The sequence below is a fragment of the Gymnogyps californianus genome, chromosome 1 (assembly GCF_018139145.2).
Source record: "Gymnogyps californianus isolate 813 chromosome 1, ASM1813914v2, whole genome shotgun sequence".
Classification (NCBI taxonomy): domain Eukaryota; kingdom Metazoa; phylum Chordata; class Aves; order Accipitriformes; family Cathartidae; genus Gymnogyps; species Gymnogyps californianus.
Window position 1 is genome coordinate 93,419,811 of NC_059471.1, and position 19,081 is coordinate 93,438,891.

General features: G+C 35.5%; 1 protein-coding gene across 1 annotated transcript in view; it reads right to left on the reverse strand.

Annotated features, from left to right (window-relative positions):
* The window catches only part of CFAP47 (cilia and flagella associated protein 47), a 363,098-nt gene that overhangs the window by 202,340 nt on the left and 141,677 nt on the right, over positions 1-19,081 (reverse strand). The window contains 4 exon segments of the mRNA XM_050891106.1: positions 1,343-1,569; positions 2,431-2,539; positions 9,504-9,649; positions 11,948-12,024. Coding sequence (XP_050747063.1) covers positions 1,343-1,569; positions 2,431-2,539; positions 9,504-9,649; positions 11,948-12,024 — 559 coding nt within the window.

Consider the following 19,081-nt stretch of genomic DNA (forward strand, 5'->3'; position numbering starts at 1 on the left):
ATGGAGCAAAATACTTCTTTCTGCATAGTAGTTTCACTTGTCACATGATAATGTATTCAGTGTTAGTAGTATCCATCATTATGTATTTTATAACTGATCTAATTGTCCTCCACTCTTCTGCAACACATGTAATTTTAGAACTCATATTAGATCTTAGCATACCTAATGGCACAAAGAGTGTTCCTGTTATGTTCTGTCTTGATTACATCCACAGCTTCACAGCAGTCAAGTCTTTCGTCAAGTATTTGCTAAGTGACTGTGATATTAAGGGACTTCAATTATGAAAAGTTTATAAAATGTTGCCACAGCAGTGGATTAGCTATAATCCAAAAGGAAACTGTTTGAGTCTAGGTTACATGGTTACAATTCCTGTCCCACTACAAACATGTAACAGATTAAAACTGTCATTTTTCCTCATTTAATTTGTTTGATATTACTTTTTAAACTTATCTGTAAACAAAAGGCATAAATTTAGCAACATCAAGACACCAGGGAAAATTCTCTTCCTTTTAGTACTGGGAATCATGTATCACTGGGAACTCAGGGAACAGCCTAACTGGAAAACTGGAATAACACAGCTGCCCAGCAATCTGTCTGAGGCCAGGTAACATCAGGTTCACAAGGGAAATTAAAACCCGGAGTGTGGCTGTCATCCATAGAAGGTTACATTTGAATTCTACATGAGAAAAAAGCTTGCTTATTTGGCAATGTTGCTATTATAAATTTATTCACAAGTACTAACTGAATGTTTAACGGACTACCTTGGGAGGATTTTTTGTTTCTAGATGTTGAAATCTTGTGAAAATATCTCTAGGTTGGAATGATATATAAGTAGGGAGCTATAGCTTATAAAGAAGATTTGTGGTTTTCCAAAACTATTTTGCATTGATTGCAAGACAAGAAAAAGTCTTTCCTGCTCCTTGATTTATTCTCAAAGTCTATTCTTTAAAAAAAAAAAAAAAAATCCTGTTTAAGAATTTTCATTTCTTACAAAAATGCTTAAGGAAGGATACTAATACAGATATCTATTACATAGAGTATGAAAGCTTTTTTATTCAATGCGTATTTTTCAGAAGCTAACCAAAGTAAAATGTTAATGTTCTATTTAACTGCATCCAAGATTTCTTAAAGGCAGCACTTGTTAATAGCATGGAGTGAGGAAGCAGCTTCAGAATGAACATGTAAAATATTGCAGTGTCTGAGAGGAATTGGGATTAGGAACTGTCAGATTACAGAATGTGTGAAAACATAACTTCACACTATTTCCTGAAACTTAAATAATTCAGTCCTACTAATCAAGAACAACTAAATAATTGCAGTAACAGATTACTGTGTTTCTCACCTCTACTCTGGACAGCGCTAACAATGCAGTTGCAACTCGAACACTACTGCTCTGCAGAGTCCCTGTGATCTTTCTTCTTTCATATTCAACAGTTGACATCTGTTGTTGTGCAGCAATGGCCAGAGCCCTCTCTCTTGACTCATTGATCAATGGAATCCTCAGATTTTCTTCAAGAATCTGAGCGAGACCACATTTCAAATATAAAACTGGCTCTACTGCACTTGGACCTGTTAAATAAAAAAACCAAACAAAACCCCCACAGTTGTCAGCTGCTAGTGTAACTGCATAGAGTATTTAAAATCTCTAATCTCCAAAGAAAAGCCAGAATACAAAATTCCTTTGATGTTTAGTTACATGTTATTAGTCTAGTACATGCTCTTTCCTCCAGTAATATTTTTTTTAATTTTTAATCATAATGGGGAAATAAAAATTAACACAGACTGAAATGCAAACCAAAAGTTGCTTTTGATAGTTAATAAAAAATCTCAGACTGTAGTGTTACTACTATTATGACAGTAATGAAAATTTAAAAAAGTCTTTCTGCTACCTACACAACACAGCCACTCTTTTACCCCTCTAGATGATGTTGCATCCCCTCTAAAAGAAGCCACCAGCAATTATTTCAAACAATAGCTACACTGCATCTGAAATAGGACTAACAGCAGTTTATCACTGGCTGTTTGAAGACAAAAGTATTGGATTGCCTGTCAAATCACAACACTGCATACAAAAATCATGTGTTTTAAAACTAGAAAAATTCTAGGTAAAGATGACTTGACCTGGTTCATCTGAAGTAGAAAAGAAGAGAAATTATGAAAAAATATTTATGTAGATTATTTTGAAAACAATACAAGAAAGTTGGAGAAGATAGCTAACAACCAGCTGCTGCTCTGAAGAGAATGGACTGGACAACATTAAAAGAAGTATCTGATAGTCACACTGTAATATCTTTCTTACACTTCATTATAAACAACTGCTTTTACCGGATGTATTTAACTAATTTTAACAAAAATGCATGGGAACTAAAGAAGATTTGCAAAAGAGAATTATTTGCTCTATTTTACTCTTCTCCCTTCTATTCACTTTACCTTCTAATATACTGCTAACATGCAAAACATTTGGACTATCCATTGGAAGCAATTCTGAAGGCAAAGGTATATCACCTGTTCCCTCTATCAGGTACACGAATTCTCCAATCTGAAACACAAGAACATCCACACAAGTCAGAAAGCAACTTATGCAGAACAGAAGGCAAAATATTAAAACTAAAACCAAAGATATCCTAGTAATACTTAAGATCTGACTTGTGAAATAATTTATGTATTCAGGAGACCCATTATATTAAAACTATGTTTAAATAAAAGAAAATTATCATTTCAAACCCTGCTATGATAGTAAAGTACCTTTAATTGAGAATATTAAATCTGAAAAGTCAAGAAATTTCAACGAGTTGAATTCTTTCCAACTCCTCATATAATTTAACTGAATGAGAATATCCTGACCCATAAATAGAGCAATAAAGTGAATTCTAATTATGTGCTATAGCTACGTATAATTTAAACATATTCATGAGCTTACTTCATTGCTTTTCACTGTTAAGAACTTTTTTAAAAAAATGTTTACAGTAATTTTGAGCCAGTAACATTTATCTAGAAAGCAAAAAAGAGCAGAAGTCAAGGCAGGTTAGCATCATGTACAAATTCTCCATTAAGAAGAAATAAAGTTAACAAATCTTAATTATTTCACCCAAAATAATGGAAAACCTACAGAAGCTTGAAAGTAAATATAAACATGACCTAGAACAAAGGAAGATAGTAATTTGTCATAGAGGAAAGGATAAATTAATTAGCAGAGAAATAACACTTTGAATTATAGATGAAACAAAAAAAGAAGTTGCAAATGAAAGACAGAAAAGTATTTTTTAAAAAAAGTAAACTCACTAAAAGTACTCCAAATTATAAAGGCCACAATCAGAACATCCCAAAACTGAAAGATACCTAAATTAGGTACCTATATATCTATCTGAACTAGGTAGGAGATTTAATAGATATATTACTATTGCTTTGATAACTTCTTTTTGTTTACCACAAACTTTTTTTGGCCAACTTTAGCTTCTACTGATTGCAAGGTAAAGGATCAAACACTGCTGCAACAACTGATATAATTTGCACAGAAGGTCATCTCTTTATTTCCACAAACCACGCTCTGTAAAACTCTGCCCTAAAAATGCATATTATGTCTTTTATTCTTCATTCCAGATATGAAGGAAATAATTTATTTATATAATTTAGTCCACCTGCCAACCAATGCAATGTTTTCCCTTTAATATTGGTAAATGACATAAGACAAGCCTGCTTTTTATTTTACCTTTATTCATAGTTTCATCAGATATTTATGTTAAGGCTGAAAACATTGCAATTATGTTTCTGACCCAGCAGAAGGAAAGTTATTCAACTTTGATGGCATTTTCTCCCCTTCCTTGATTCAAGAGTTCAGACAAATCTTCCTTGATGTCGTGGTTTAACCCCAGTCAGCAACTAAGCACCACGCAGCTGCTTCCCCCTCCTCCTCCCAGTGGGGTGAGGAGGAGGAAAAGGAAAAAAAAAGTAAAACTCATGGGTTGAGATAAGAACAGTTTAATAACTAAAGTAAAATATAATACTAACAATAATAATAATGAAATATATAATAATAATAGTAATGAAAAGGAATACAACAAAAAGGGGGGGGGGGGGGGAGAAAAAAAAAAACAGTGATGCACAATGCAATTGCTCACCACCCGCTGACCGATGCCCAGTTAGTTCCCGAGCCGCGATCCGCGCCTCCAGGCCAACTCCCCCCTGTTTATATACTGGGCATGACATTCCATGGTATGGAATACCCCTTTGGCTAGTTCAGGTCAGCTGCCCCAGCTATGCTCCCTCCCAGCTTCTTGCACACCTGCTTGCTGGCAGAGCGTGGGAAACTGAAAAATCCTGGGCTTAAGATAAGCGCTCCTTAGCAACAACTAAAACATCAGAGTGTTATCAACATTATTCTCACACTAAATCCAAAACACAGCACTGTACCAGCTACTAAGAAGAGAGTTAACTCTGTCCCAGCCGCAACCAGGACACTTGAGAAGAATTAAAGAAACCTACAGCAAAATTGGTTTCCCACACACAAAGTAATAGCCACTCCTGGGAACCAATTTAAACAGGAATTATTCCTGTTTGACACAGTGATTCAGCTCCATAAGGACCGTTAACAAGCTCACAGTATATACAACTAATTTTATGAAGGTACTGGTTGCTAGGATGCCATTCTACCACCAATTACTTTTCTTGTCATTGCTGACATCAATATGGTTATAGATAAGAACAAACTTCCCCATTTCTCTCCTTGCTTTGAACAATTCTTGCTTTTTGATCTCCATAGAATGCAAATCCTGTTTTCTTTCTGCTGAGGTTTTTTCTGACGTTTTGGAACAGAGTGGGTATTTTGTTGTATTTTGAGAGTTTAGCTAGTATCCCCATGGTTTTAATGCTTTGCATTTCCACTTTCCATCAGCTGCAAACAGGATAGCATCAACATTTTGCAGGATTTACTGTTAATAAAAATAGCTAATAAAATAGCTGTTGAACTACTGTTAGCTATTTATCTAATCCCATTGCTAACTGATATTTCACAAGAATGTATAGCTACTAGGAATTTGCAGTTCTCCATGCAAGTCAGTAATTAAGAACAACAGATAGTAAAGTGTTCTTTTAATAAACCATTTAATTTTATATTAGACATTTAGCTGTGAAAGTCTGGACTGACACTCTTAAACTATGACTTAATAAATTACTATCATTGAAATCACAGGTTGTTCACATTTAAATTAGCTCCCAGAAACAAAGATATAGAGAAAAAGCAGCGCAGTTACATTAACCAATATATAATTTCTTCTCTGAAAAGATCTATGCTAAAAATTTGAAGAATGTCAGCTTCATTTTTTCTTAAAAAACAAAGAAATACTGAAACAAATCCTTGAGAAATGTTATAAACAACTTGTGCTGTCATTTCAAACCTTAGAAAAGTTAACATACAGATTATTTCAAAACAATTTAAGCAACATACTTGAGTAGGCCAAGAAACTTGAATCAGTGTATCTTCTTGCTTTTATTACAGATATATAGTTGATGCAATGACAGATAGGATTCCTAGTCAGATTCAAGTCTAACTAGTGATTTGAATCTCAATACCTTCTTCAGTGATTGTAATGAAGAAGCAGCCTTACTCTGATTACTATTTTGGTCCATTTGTCAAAAAGGGTAGGAAAGGTAGGTAGGAAGTAATTATAGAAATGCTAAATTAAGTTATTTATTAGATTATATAAGCACAAGTCCGTATTTGAATGCTACAAGTCTCATCATTGTATGAAGCCATTTGAACGTCATACAGCATGGTAGCTATACTTGTTTGTCAATTAGATAATGGTACGATTGAAACATTGCAGCCATATACACAATATTTAAGAAAGCCAATTTCTTCCTGTGCCATTACTGTACAGCTCTAAAATCATGCTAGCTATCTTGCAGTTTCATCTTTCCCCGGGAGATTTACCACATTTTCTTACAAATGTTACAATTATGTGGATGGGACTTAACTTTTTTAAACTGAAGTGTTACATACAAAAAATTTTGCACTTTCAGCAGCCTTTAAATGCATCCCACTTACTCAGCTAAGCTGAAAGGATCAGGTGTTCCAGAAATAGTTACCATACAGGACGTAACAGTGGCTTCTCTGAGGCATTAGTGCTCCCTACTATGATAAGGTCAACTAGTTCTTTGTTAAGAACAGTGACTAGTAGCTAAGTGTCTAAATTTAGGCGTTTCTACATCACCACTGGCAGCAACACTGGGGCTGTCAGAAATGTTCTTTTCCATTTCCACCTGAAGTATAACTGTCCCATAGCTCTGACCACATCTCTTAGATTTGCTTTCCTCCCATTAACATGTCTCCATTTCCCTTCTCTTCATTAAATTATTTAGTTTTCAGGCTCTACACCTAACGTAGCATGAGCCTCCTCTTCTCAGCCAGGGTATATACTACTACTTCTAATAAAGAAACCAACAGGGAGAATGCCAATAGCAGAGATTTAAAGAAAGAGTATAAAATCATAGCAAGTAAAAGAAGATTCTTCTCAGATTTGCTCCCAGAAACCAGTAGGTTAGGGTCTTCCTTGTCTAGAGGCTGCGTCTAGATATTTCATTGAATAAAACTGATGGACCTAACTGTCATGAGTTTGTCTAATTTCTTTTGAACTAGTGTAACGGTGTGCTCCCCCCACCCCTAACCTGACCTTTATTTCCCATAACTCTGCTCAAGTGATAACCACCGGTGGCGGTCGTAATGGATGCATCTGGTTGTGATGGCTGCATCCGGCTCAGAGTGGATTCAGGGAGACAAATAACAACACAATAGCCAAGGGCTAATTTGAGCAATGTGCCCACCTAACCACAGTGCTGGTCAAGGGCTGACTCAAGCCAAGTTTGGAAGAAACTAACATCTGTAGTCGCTATGCAAATATGACTATGAGTCAATCATTTAACTCCATAAATAGCGGACAGCTCAGGGCCCATTGAGTTCTTCTGCATGGCAGCGGGCTGCACACCAGAATCTCCCCTTGAGTAGGGATGCCTCTCAAGGTTACTCCTCGAGGTTCAGAGAATTCTTATCATGTCAGATACTCAGTAAGTGAATCAGGAATAAGAGTGCTGAAACTTTGAAATCTTAGCTAAGTGATATAAAGGATTGATTGCGCATATATAACCCTTTAGACATAAACCATTGACCAAGTCCGGGACTAAGTCTGGATCCTGCCACACCTAAACTCCCCTCTGAGAAGGAGTTTAGAACGCAAGGGGGTCCTTTCTGAACCTCGTGACTCAATGGGAGGGTCTCCCTGACAGTTTTGTCTGATCCTGTCCTCTATGCAGTAAATACTCAAATGTACCTTGCCATTGAATCTTGTTAACCACTGTCGCATTACCACTGAACTTTGTTAACTCACTGTCTTATATCAATAAAATACATTGTTGCTTCTCTCTTGCGAGTGAAGTGCATCACTCTTTCCACGACAACTAGTTAACAGTTTTAGCATCCAAAGTGTCCTATCATAGCTGAATTACATAAGTTAAACATTATGTATGAAAAAGTACTTCATTTGGTTCAGTTTGTATATCCTGCCACAGTTGCTCTATTAGCTTTCTGCAAACTATTCATAATGTACCTTTCATGTCCCTTGACAATCTCTTTTTTAATTACAGGAAATTAATTTTTTTAAGTATCTGTCTCCACAAAGAAACTGTTACATCCTTCCGATCAGCCTTGTTTCTCTCTCTCTTTTTTCCCCCTATCACTATTATAGTGTTTGCTGGGGTAACTAGAACTGCACACAACATTCAAGATGTGTACACCATAGCTCTTTAGAAAGGTATACTGAGGTTTCACATTTTGATGTTTATTTCTTTCCTAATAATGTCTCTTTTTGAATGATGCTGAGCACTGGATTGATTTTTCATTGAATCATCCACAAAGACCGCTATCCTCTGACACGGAGACATTTATACAGCCTCTTTGTGGGTGATTCCCTGCTGTCAATAAGGCATGAGCTCACTGTAGGCTTTGACAGACTATCCCTCTTCTATCTCTCTGCTAATTTTCAAGAAACTCAATTGAACTGTACACTCTAAGACTTCCAGCAAAATGGCTTGCTTTCTTAAAAAATGGCCAGTGGTTTCAAATATTGAACATGGTCAGATAGACAGGCTTGGGCATCATTGCATTAGTCTTATTTTCCTTTAAAAGCAAGGAAAAAATTAAGTTGGCCAGGTGGCATAGCCAAACTTCTGGTTAAACAATAAAAACAAATACCAAACATACAAACACTAAACACTAGCAGATGTCTCCTGTTCTACAGTAATGAAAAAAAAGGAAGCTGAGAACATGCAGGAGAAAAAGAGTAAGTCATTTAGTTTTGGATGCATTGTTACGAATCATGAAGATGCGGCAGAGGGAATGGCAGATGCATGTAATTGCACAGAGGGAAAGCTGAAACACAGAGGTAGTATTATGAAAGTAAGAAGCAGAATGCAAGCCTTGAGATCAACCACACGTAAAAGATTAGAAAAACAACAGGGTGTTGAAAACCATGGACAGCTAGAGACAAAACACAGCAGAGAGGTTAAAGAGGTGAAAAGATGGACTAAAGATACAGAAATAAGAAGATCGTGACCACTGAGATAAAGGATTACAGGAACATCAAAGAAGCTGGAGTGCAAATTTTAAGCTCTGAAAGCTGGTCAAAACCAGGTCTTGGTAATTTGATGAAACCAATTTCAATTAAGCATATATGGCAAGACCCAGGCTACATGAGTCAAGAGAAACTGAAAGGTAGTGGAGTCAGTATTCATGTACAATCTGTTCAAAAGTTTTACTGCATTGGTGACAAGGACTGAATGGAATTTGGATTGGCAGAAAAATTAAAAAAGAGACAGAGCAAGGAAAATAATTATTATTCTACTTTGACAGCATATCCTAGATACAGAATAAATACAGGGAGAAGTACAGTACAGTAAAGACTTTCCTTTCCCTGCCTATGTCTCATCCAAAAGCATTATTCTTGCTCCCACATCAAGGCAAATTATTTAAGTTCCTTGTTTGTTTTGAAGCTGAGTTGCCTAGAAAAGCCACCAAAGTAACATTCCTTGCAGTATTACTTTTATTTGTAATGACTTTACTGTGAAAAGTAATTTACAGCATTTCATATAATTCTAATTATGTGGAGATAAAAGGGCAGTAAACTTTGGTTTAAATTTCTTAGCTGAAGCCTGTAATCTTATGTAAATCTCTGACCAACTTCTTAGGCAACATTTTCCTCCATGAATTATGAGAATATTGTATTTTAACCAAAAAAAATGAAAGAGAAAAGATTTTCATTTCCAAAAGTTAACACATAGATCATATCTTTATAATTGCATATGCGTGCAAAAACATTACCTTAAAATATGTACATAACCAATTCGTATATTCTTTTACCCTATTCACACATAATTGGCAAACATATCCTGATTCTTAACTGACTATGCTATCACATGAAAGCCTGAAACCCACAGAACATACTTTCTGTTCTTACCAGTTCATTAACCAGAATGACAGTGCAGTAACGTTTTTCCAGATTAAAGGGAAGGAAGTGAATATCTAAGCCTGCAGAACTTCTCCCTTCCAAGAACAGTTTTTCCATTGGACTGAAGAACTCAGGCAGAAGACTGGATTGGTCAGCTGTCAAAATAAGTTTAAATGGTTGTTTAGATACAACAGCACAGGTTGTAAAATAATGTAGCTGCCTGAGTTTAAATATAAGGATACTGTATACAGCCTCCTGTAGCAATCAGTATTTAAGGCATACCTGTAATCAGTAATCAGTATTTACGGTTAAACTTGTGTAAATGTGCTGCAATACCGCATGCTGTATTATTTAAATACATTTTGGTAACTACTTGTGTTCTTATTCTGTGCACTGAAACAAAACCGGGGAAAACAGACAGTTCTCACCATCAAAAACTCTTTAAGGATGTTCAGCCCATGAGCAAATGAATACTCCTGCCAGAAAGAAGAGTACAGTTTACTACTATCTAAACAATCTTGCTCTCAGTAGCAGTAACTATGTTATGTTATAGTCTGAAATCCTCCAGAATGGACAAAAACTAAATACTGGCAAGCTTGCTTTCTTTGTGTTGCTTTCACAAAAGCATTATGCTGAGAAAGTGCTTTCTTCATAAGACACTAAGAATCTTAGGGCTGAATCTGGCAGACTCTGACTACTTTCTCACTGCATGTTTTTCATCTGCTAAGCATATTTTGATAATACAGATTACCTTAGAACTAGACTTTCATTCAGGCTTGCCTGGCTAGCTTTCTAGGAAGTTCAGCAGACTTAAGAACAAAAGTGAAAGTGAAGGCAACAGAAACGAGTGAGGATCACGTAAGAAACCTGTGCCAAACTCTTGCAATAAATATATAATTTTATATTTATAATTTTTTTAATTTTAAAATTTTATTTTTTTTTAATTTATATTTTAATGGCCAATTAGTAATTAAATAGAACTGATTCACCCCTCAAAACCACCAAGAACCAAGCTGAAGAAAGGCATAGCCACCATCCACCTTTTCTCTCCATGGTCCACATTGTTTTTCAAACAATAAAAATACAAATTTCCCAATATTCATGCTTTAACCAACAGTTAAATTTGATATGAATTTGATGTTTCTAAAGCCTACATAAACAATGACAAAAAAAAACCCAAACAAAAAACACCAACAGGACTGAAGTCCCATTTTTACCCTTCCATCTAAGGTAAAGCAGCCCTAACAGCAACTAATTTTTGACTAAATAAGGCACTAACTCCCATGCTTGTCTCCTGTTCAAGTGTTCCTCATTCAAAGTATGCCAAACTGTGGAGCAGACTGAATTAGTCTTGTGAGAGCCCTCTCTCCTCACTTTCTTTCTGGATTCTGTGAAATTAAAACAATTGCCAAAGAAGCAACATTTAATAAATAATATAGATTTTTTTTTTTCCCACAGTTTTCTTCCTTTTTATTATGGCTGCTCCAAAAGAAACAAAAATATTCCTGATTCCTATTGCTCTCCACTTAGGACTCTTGACTCTTAATAGTACATGTTCTCTCAGGTCAGGGTGTAAAACATGTCTGGAAGACTCTTGTTTAGCTTTTGTTCACCATGTTATTGAGAGAATGAAGGGGAATTATTCTCAAAGCAGAAATGCACTTCTACAAGAAATGAAAACATAATTTCGTTTTCAAAGACCTGAAATGCCATCAAAAATGTCTCTGTAGCTCCAATCTGATTGAAGCCATAAAAACCTTTGTAAGCTATTCACAAATTGGTACAATAGTTGTACCCCACTTCATTACTTAAGGTACATACTTTTTATTTTTATGAACTGTGTATTAGTTGGTTGTTAACCACATCTCAGAATACAATATGATATAATCAATATATCTAGAAGGGCCAGATTATTCAGATTACAAATCTGCTTTCCATATGACCTCATGGAAACACAACAATATTTTCCAAGAGGACAAAATTAATTTCATAAGGCCATCCTACAAATTTTCCTCAAGTGGACTTGCAACAGTTTCAGAAAAGGCTGTAGCTCTAGATTCATATGTTTTAACAGAACTGTTAACTGACATTTCATAGGAAATAAGAGCAAGAAATGCACAATCCCTGTTGATGACTATTTTCAAAAATAAATTAAGGAAGCTGCAAAGGCTCCATATCAGACTCCCATGAAGCCAGCCCACAGGCCCTTAAAAAACAGAAAACCAGATTTCTTTTTTTTTTTAATGGTAAAATCATTAGGACTATAGTGCAACCTTAGATATCATTTCACTAAATTAAATATATCAGAAGATAAACTCTCCTATAAATAATAGTTACTGAGCATACCCATAAATAATAATTACTGAACATACTTTAGATGTCAAAATCTTGCTTATGTAGACAATCTAATTTCTACTGTAGTGACACAAAAGGTATTGTATAGAGGTACTTACAGCACTTTAAGTTGTTCTCTTCATTTGGATCTTCAGGCAGTGCACCATTTTTAAAATTTAGTATGTTATTTTCAGAACTAAAAGGAAAAAATAAAAATGAAAGCAATACTCTAAAGCTGGACATTTCTATTACTAATAGACAGCTTCATTCCCTTTTTTATGAATAAATACTGGAAAAGCAAATGTTTTCAAGAAAGCAAAACAAAAACCCCAAACCACATTTTGGAACCATTTACCTACCAATAATGTTAAATACCACCTCTTCTACTTAAGTTAGTAGTCGTATTTACAGCAGAGCCAGAACATGGTCCCTTCAGTTAACCAGTTTAATATCTCTGCAATACTCATATAAGCAAAATTCCATGTTAAAAAAAAATACAGTTATATTTTGCCAGTCAAAAGTACTCCTGCCCAACAACACTTTTGGAGGACTTCAGTTGCAATTGTTCTCTTTCTCATTTCAATATTCTACAGGGCTAGGCAAAGAATTGTTCTTTGGTACATCATGAATTGGCAAGGCCTTGCATTCCTCTGATGCTCTCAGTTGTCTTCCATTCAGTCTTTCCAATTTTTCCCCAAAAAACTACTCCATAGAAATACATCTAAATATCCACAAACCAAATTCAGTTCAGATACATTGTGCTCACTCTAGGACTTAAATTCATAGACCTTGTGGACATGTCTTTAGACTGCTGCTTCTTACGGAAACTGATTTGCAAAAGTAACAGTCTTCCTCCGCCCCTTAACGGAACACACTTCAGAGACTAGATCTCCTCTTACATAAACTTTTTTTTAAGCCCGAAGTTTTTTCTCCACCTCTCTCTACCTTCTTTCTAGCTCAACAGTCTCTACTTTTTAAAGAAGAGATAAGCATTCTGCTTTATTCATGTTAACTCAATTACCTTATCCAGGTACCATCCTGAGAGCTAACAATCTATTCACTTTTATCTGCTTACCTAGGGGTCAAAGTACCTTAACACAATATTAACATTTAGAAACAATAAAAATAAGACATTTGAAGTTACAATTTTCTAAACATTAATTGTAATTCCAGGCTATATACTTGTATGTTATAGAATACTAGATTTTTTGTGTGTAATGTACACTTTTAGGCAAACATTTTATGTTTATTAGCTTAATTAGAAAACACACCAGCAGGTCATATATGAAAAAATGAGAACTATCTAGTAAATGAAGATTCTAGTCTATGGCTTTGGCTTACTGGAAACCTTGGATATACCACTAGTCATTATTCTAGAGTCAGAATTCATGGTTTAAACTCTACTCTAAATTTAAACTCTGTTTACAATACCATCTGGAAAGGAACTCTGTCCAGTGAAGGGGAAATTCAAATTTTAACTGCTCAGCAATTATAATTCAGGACCAAGGAACCATCTGGCATGGAGGGCAAGAAGGCCCAACTGGCTGGAAGCAGGAATGCCAAAGACAGAACGACTCCCTCTAAGGTGGTGAAGTTTCCCTCACTGAAGAGATAAGAAATGATGTAGCATTGTCTTGTAGCAATGGGTCGTGGAATGCAAGTGCTCAGGAGCTACTTTTAGTAAACAGATCTGGTGCTGGGGGATGAACCAAACACCTGGTTAATACGCCTGATGCTGACGCTTACAGGATTGGTGTTGGTGCAAGTGTATACAAGGAATCGGTTCGTGTCGCATCTTTGCGGACTCCTTGTAGAACCACTTATGGCGGTAGGTCTCTGCCCCAATGCATTTGTTAATTAAATCTTTATGTTTAAGCACAAATGTGTGTTTAATTTGACTCAAGGGGTACAATAAAAATTCCCCATCATCAGTTCAACAAATGTCAAATAAAGCTAACAAATCACTTTTTTTGTTTCCTTGCTTAGGCCTGGAGAAATACAAGAAACCCAACTCCTCTGCAGAGCTCCACTGATTTCAACAGAAGTCTGCATTTATGCGGGGGTGACACTACCAAATCCTAAAGAAGGTTCAGGCCTTAATTGCTTCCATTTCCTGAAATACAACACTGTTGAAATGTTATCTCATTTTAGTTTTTCCAATTAAAATATTAATGGTTTTATTTCTGGTGTTGTTGTTATTTATTGTTCAGTGCAACTGCAGATTTCTAGCTTCAGATACATTAGTATTTCACCATCTAAATTTGAAAATTTTACCAGTGGGGAATATTATTTTAAATGTAACATATTGTGATCGCAATGAACTATTCCTCTTTTCCCTTCTTTGTCCACTTAATAAATTGTATTTTTACGAATAAAGAGAAAATAAACTGTGGATCTTGGCTGGAAATGCACAAGAAGTTCATCACTTGGAAGTCTGCTTTTTCACTAGTAAAGGAAATGAGAGGCTCATTGCTTTATGAAGTCCTATATTTAACCCTTCCTAGACAGTAAAGTCAATAGAGCATTACTAAGAGATATTTTTTACCTTATTTTTTTATATTTCATTTATATATATTCTTCAATGCAGACACTTTAGTTACTGCATAGAATATTAACAATTATGAAGACTAAATTTTATAATCTGCAAATCAACCATTTGAATAACTCCTATGTAGTGTGACATATCATTAGCTTTAAAAGATGTCTCATAATTTCTATTTGGAATGTAAAACAGTAATGTTTTCGGTTTTGTACTACTACACCACAAGAGTAAAAATTCCTCTAAATAATTTTAGAAAAGTTTATCACTAAATGCAACTTTCTAATTTAAGTATTTGAAATAAATACTGCTGTTGTTCAAGACACACACTTTCGCTTCAAATCGCATGCATTTTGGTAAAGTCTCTAAGGTACTTAAATAATCTCACTATGCACTGGCATTTCAGATGATGATGTATAACACTGGACAATACAGTGATCGATGTGGCTTCCTTCTGCCTGCTATTCATGAGCATTTATAACTCACAAGGGACAGATAAATGTTTTAATCTATAATTTATTATAAATACATAACAAATTCAAAGACAGCTTCCTGTATGTTTTCCCTATAGATTTTTAAATACAAACCTAAATTTGCAAATTCAAGCTTAAAAATAACATGCAAGTTCATATTTATTTATTTGGTTGGTTGTTGATTTATTAATTTAAAATTTTTAAGTCAGACAGCCACATTGCAATAGTAAAAAACAAATCACAACACATCTTATTATAAAACTAAGGTGACTTTATACAATGTTATCTAACCTCACCACGCCCCAGGACAGCAATATGTTTAAGAAATTTCATAGGAAATCTACTTCTTTTGTTATTTAAGATAAGAAATCCCTTTCTTTAACAAATGAAATCAGTAAAGCTAAGTAAAACATGGATTTTACACTAACCCTAGTAAATGTTAAGTGATCCAAATTCAACCCAGTAAGTGCTAGATCCAGATTTAAACCATAAGAAAAATCGCATTGGAATCCCACAATTCTGTACACCAGGGATTCACGAACTGCAACAAATCAATAGTACACAAATTTTTTAAAACTTGTGAACCATGATTTTTTCTTAGAGGAAATAGAGCACAATTATTTAAGAAAAAGTGCAACATAGACAGTGCAACATTTGCATATTTCATGTCTAAAAATAGGGGGCTGATGTTGTCACTATCTCTACCTGGTGTAAATTATTTCTCTTACTTACAGTGCTGATTTCCAAACAGACTGAATTTGGCATCTTACTTTTGCTGTTCTCAAAATCATTGCCTTTTTAATATTGGAGTAGAAATTAATTCCATAAAATAGTTTTTCTCTAAAATATTCATTCAATTTTTTCTTTTTCTCTTTTTTTTTCTTCACAGGAATTATTATACAAAAAAAACCCCTTGAAATTTACTTTTGTACACATGGTTTACAACGTTTCTGCTCACAAAAAAAAATATAAACGTAATTTTCCATTATTTTCTGGTACAAAGGCTAATTTTACTCTTGGCTCTTTGAGTATTATGCTCCCCAAGTATTTGGGGAATTTATACCACACAATGAGGAATTAGGGATGTAAAATCCCCATGTTAACATGTAGTTCATGATCTTGCTAGGAAGCATCAAATCTCATAAGAGAAGCTCTTCAAGTAATTTACTAAAAATAATTCTCTTCTTGTTTCAGTTAATTTAGTTCACATACAAGGTTCATTTCCACAAGGTTATAGCCCTGAAAAGAGGGGATGAGAAAGCCCAGGAACAGCAAAGCTTGTCTCTCTGTACCTCTTTTACACCAAGGCTACAGGAATGACCTGTATTCACTAACAGTGCAGTTAATCATTCACAAGGAACCTAATGCAATCAAGGATTTGTTTGAGAAAGCAGTGAAGGGGATGAATCTTAACCTAAACACCTTAAGTCTGTTCATTACAATATTGCTTTTCAAGTGTCTTTGAAAAGAACAGATATACTTGAAAAAACTTAACAGCAAAATCTTTGCTTATTCCCATTCTCCCAAAGCAAATTGTGTTTCTTACCATCATATTTCCTTGATATGACTTTATATCTTTTTCTATCCTTCTTCACAAATAATTTCTACCATTGTTGACAGGAGTTAAGACTGTGCAGTTACATTTATGGAAGGAGAGTTTTGTTTAATTTACAACAAGCACAGAGCTCATAGATGCTGAAAACTATACTGTAATGTATCTCAAAAAAATACTGCAGGTTTCAGCTCTAGACTCAGGTTTAATATTATCCACACATAAAAGTCAGTCTCCCCTAGCAGTAAAATTTGACGAACCAGCTTATAGCAAACAATTATTACATGCAGCATTTGATAGCTATTGGGTCTCTCAATATAAATAGCTAATCTTGCTGGGCTAAGAAAAAATCACAACCTTAAATAAATGGACTTGTAAAATTCTCAGAATATGTTACCCTGGAGATTCATTTTAATACCTACACTTAAAGGCCATTTTTCAGAAAGGAAAATGATCTCTGAGTTATGCGAGTACAACACACTATTTATTCTGTACTTAAAAATAAGTATCTCACATAAAAATACAAAAATACAAATTTTGTATAAAATGCCATCTCTTTCAATGCTTTATCTTTAAATCAGAATGCCAAGTCGTGATTGCAAAAACAGACTACAGCAGAAGAATCACTGTAAAAATAACAAATTGCTCAAAAGCTGCATGAAAAATAAATAATAAGCATATTACATGGAAATACTTTATACTTTGAGAACATACAAAGTACAACACATTTCTTCACTAGGGTGAACTATACATTGAATAAGTCCTATTTTCAGACTTGAATGACAGAGAAACTCATTGCACTGATTTGACATGGTATTGAACATCTCTATACATTTTTTCTCACTCCAATGAACAAAGCACCTGCAGATAAGTGAAGGAAAAGGGAAATAAAACTGTGTTGTGGAAGACATGAACATTGTGTCTCATTCTTCTGTAACAAAAAGAAATAGCATCTCATTCAATCATAAAAAAAAGGAATATAGTTAAGATCAGGAAGGTATAAGAAGCGTGGTTATACTCACAGTCTGGCTCAATACATCCCCTTTCAATACACAGAGAAATAAGGAAATGGATTAGGCAGAATAGTTGAAAGCTGCCATAAATAACTCTACACAGACTGTTTGCTGCACCTGGGTCGGGTAAATTCCCAGTATCAATACAGACTGGGGGATGAAGGGCTTGAGAGCAGCCGTGTGGAGGAGGACTTGGGGATATTGGTGAATGAAAAATTAGATATGAGCCGGCAATGTGCGCTTGCAGCCCAGAAAGCCAATCGCATCCTGAGCTGCATCAAAAGAAGCGTGGCCAGCAGGTCGAGTGAGGTGATTCTCCAGCTCTGCTCAGGTGAGACCCCATCTGGAGTACTGCATCCAGCTCTGGAGTCCTCAGCACAAGACAGACATGGACCTGTTAGAGTGGGTCCAAGAGGAGGGCCACAAAAATGGTCTGAAACACCTCTCCAATGAAGAAAGGCTGAGAGACTTGGGGTTGTTCAGCCTGGAGGAGAGAAGGCTCCAAGAAGACCCTATAGTGGCTTTCAGTACTTAAATGGGGGGCATAAGAAAGATAGAGGGAGACTTTTTACCAGGGCATGTAGTGATAGGACAAGGGGTAACAGTTTTAAACTAAAAAAGGGTAGAATTAGATTAGATATAAAGAAGAAATTCTTTATGATGAGGGTGTTGAGACACTGTAACAGGTTACCCAAAGAAGTTGTGGATCCCCCATCCCTGGAAGTGTTCAAGGTCAGGTTGGACAGGGCTTTCAGCAGCCTGATCCAGTGGAAGATGTCCCTGCCCATGGCAGGGGTTTGAAACTAAATGATCTTTAAAGGTTTCTTCCAACCCAAATAATTCTATGATTGTATGGTATTAAGCCCACAGTAGTGTCCTATCACAACTTACGCACCAATCATTCTACTCTGTATTAACACTGAAGTCTACTGTATGAAAAATATCGCTGAAGAACCCAAGACAAGCTCCAGCGTCGAGTTTATGCATGTGCTGTGTAGACACAATGGCAAAGGATCAGCGGTCTACTTGTGAGACTAAGCACATTATATCACACTGTGGATCAGGTCTCAAGTATTAGAAGTGATTCAGTTTAACACGGGGAATGGTGACCAAGCAACTTCACAAACTGCCTCTCATTTGTTTCGGTTTTTTTGCAAACACAACTTGTTCCTTCCAAAGCAAGGTTATTTTACTGTGCATTAAATGAACAAAAAGTTCTGCAAGAGTAAGTTACAGGTGAGGGTTGGTTTAGGAGGGCACCTCTCAATTGCTTGGTACAAAGCAATTTCTCTGGTTGAGACAGAGAAAATGGCAGGTGTGAATACTTCCAATTCCTTCGTGCTATGGTTTAGTTTAACCAGTTCAACCTTGTACTACAAATCAGAATCATAGAATCATAGAACAGTTTGGATTGGAAGGGACTTTAAAGATCATCTAGTTGCAACCCACTTCCATACTTGTGTACCCGTAAGAAACAGTTTAGTAGCTATCACCTCTGAGTTGTCAGTTACCTCTTCCTACATAGTACCACAAAGAGGTTGGGCTTGCCACGTTATCAGGTATGCAAAAATCAAGATCAAAAGCAAAATCATCTATGCTGTCAACATAGGTTGTCCGCATACATCATTATGTCATCAAAGCTATACATGTGCAATGGTGTTGTGGTTTAACCCCAG